This window comes from Panthera uncia, chromosome A2, assembly GCF_023721935.1.
Source record: "Panthera uncia isolate 11264 chromosome A2, Puncia_PCG_1.0, whole genome shotgun sequence".
NCBI classification, from domain to species: domain Eukaryota; kingdom Metazoa; phylum Chordata; class Mammalia; order Carnivora; family Felidae; genus Panthera; species Panthera uncia.
The window spans coordinates 92,926,752-92,927,683 of NC_064816.1; the positions used below are offsets into that span (position 1 = coordinate 92,926,752).

General features: G+C 42.2%; 1 protein-coding gene across 1 annotated transcript; it reads left to right on the forward strand.

The window, feature by feature from the left end:
* Positions 1 to 256: 256 nt before the first annotated feature.
* Positions 257 to 714, forward strand: LOC125930990 (NADH dehydrogenase [ubiquinone] 1 subunit C2-like). The gene is given in 2 exon segments (XM_049643141.1): positions 257 to 425; positions 495 to 714. Coding segments are annotated over 2 exon segments (372 nt in total). The 3' UTR covers positions 698 to 714.
* The last annotated feature ends 218 nt before the right edge of the window (positions 715 to 932 follow it).

Below are 932 nucleotides of genomic sequence, written 5' to 3' on the forward strand. Positions count from 1 at the left end.
GGTCCATCCTCTAGAGCAGGACCTCCTGCTATCTGGTATAGGACCTTCTATGAATGGTGAATGGTGAAAGTGAATGGTGCCTCCCTGAGTTGCATGCATCATGGCTCTGATCTGAAGTAATCTTCTGAAAATAGACATCAGCTTCAGCTCAGTTCTTGGATAAGAAAGCTAGCGGCATGGGCCCGGGCAGTGGTCCTGGTGGGTTTCTTAGCAGTTGGTGGTCTGAGGCCAGGACTCAAGTAGCAGTGGCATTACTATGATGAGCAGGCGGCCAGGGAAAGTGCCCTTATAGTTTCTGCCGCATGAGGCCTAGAGTCTTCCCCAGCCCAAGCTGACCGACCTGTGGCTTGTCCACTTCTGCTTCTTGGGTGACTGCTTTGGCCTGATTGATAATGCGATCTGGCAGAGGCTGGTGGTGTTGGCCGGTTTGCATTGCCAGCTTCTATATGTTACTTCCTTTGTTTTTATTGGATATGATCTTTTAAAACATCAAGACTACAAATATGCTGTGAAGGACCATGGTATGTTTACATATGTAAAATCACATCCTGAGGATTTTCCTGAAAAAGATAAGAAAACTTATGGTGAATTTCTTGAAGAATTCCATCAGTGCATTGAAGTCTTTAAAATGCATACTTTGGTTTCACTGATGCCAGTGGTTTCTGAATTTTGTGGAACATGTTTCCATGATATTTGAAGTTTATGTTAATCTGTCTGTTAACACCTTGTGATTGAAATGGTTCATCATGAAAAAAATTACATAAAAATCAACCATGATTCTCTCCACTTAATTTTTTCAGCGGCGTTCACCTTCTTTTAAATTTTAAAATACTAAACTTGCCTGTAAATTGCTTTATGATCTGACCCTGCCCTCCCTCCTTACTGTGCTCTGCCATACAGAGTTTTTTTCATGCTTTGAATGTCTTGAATTC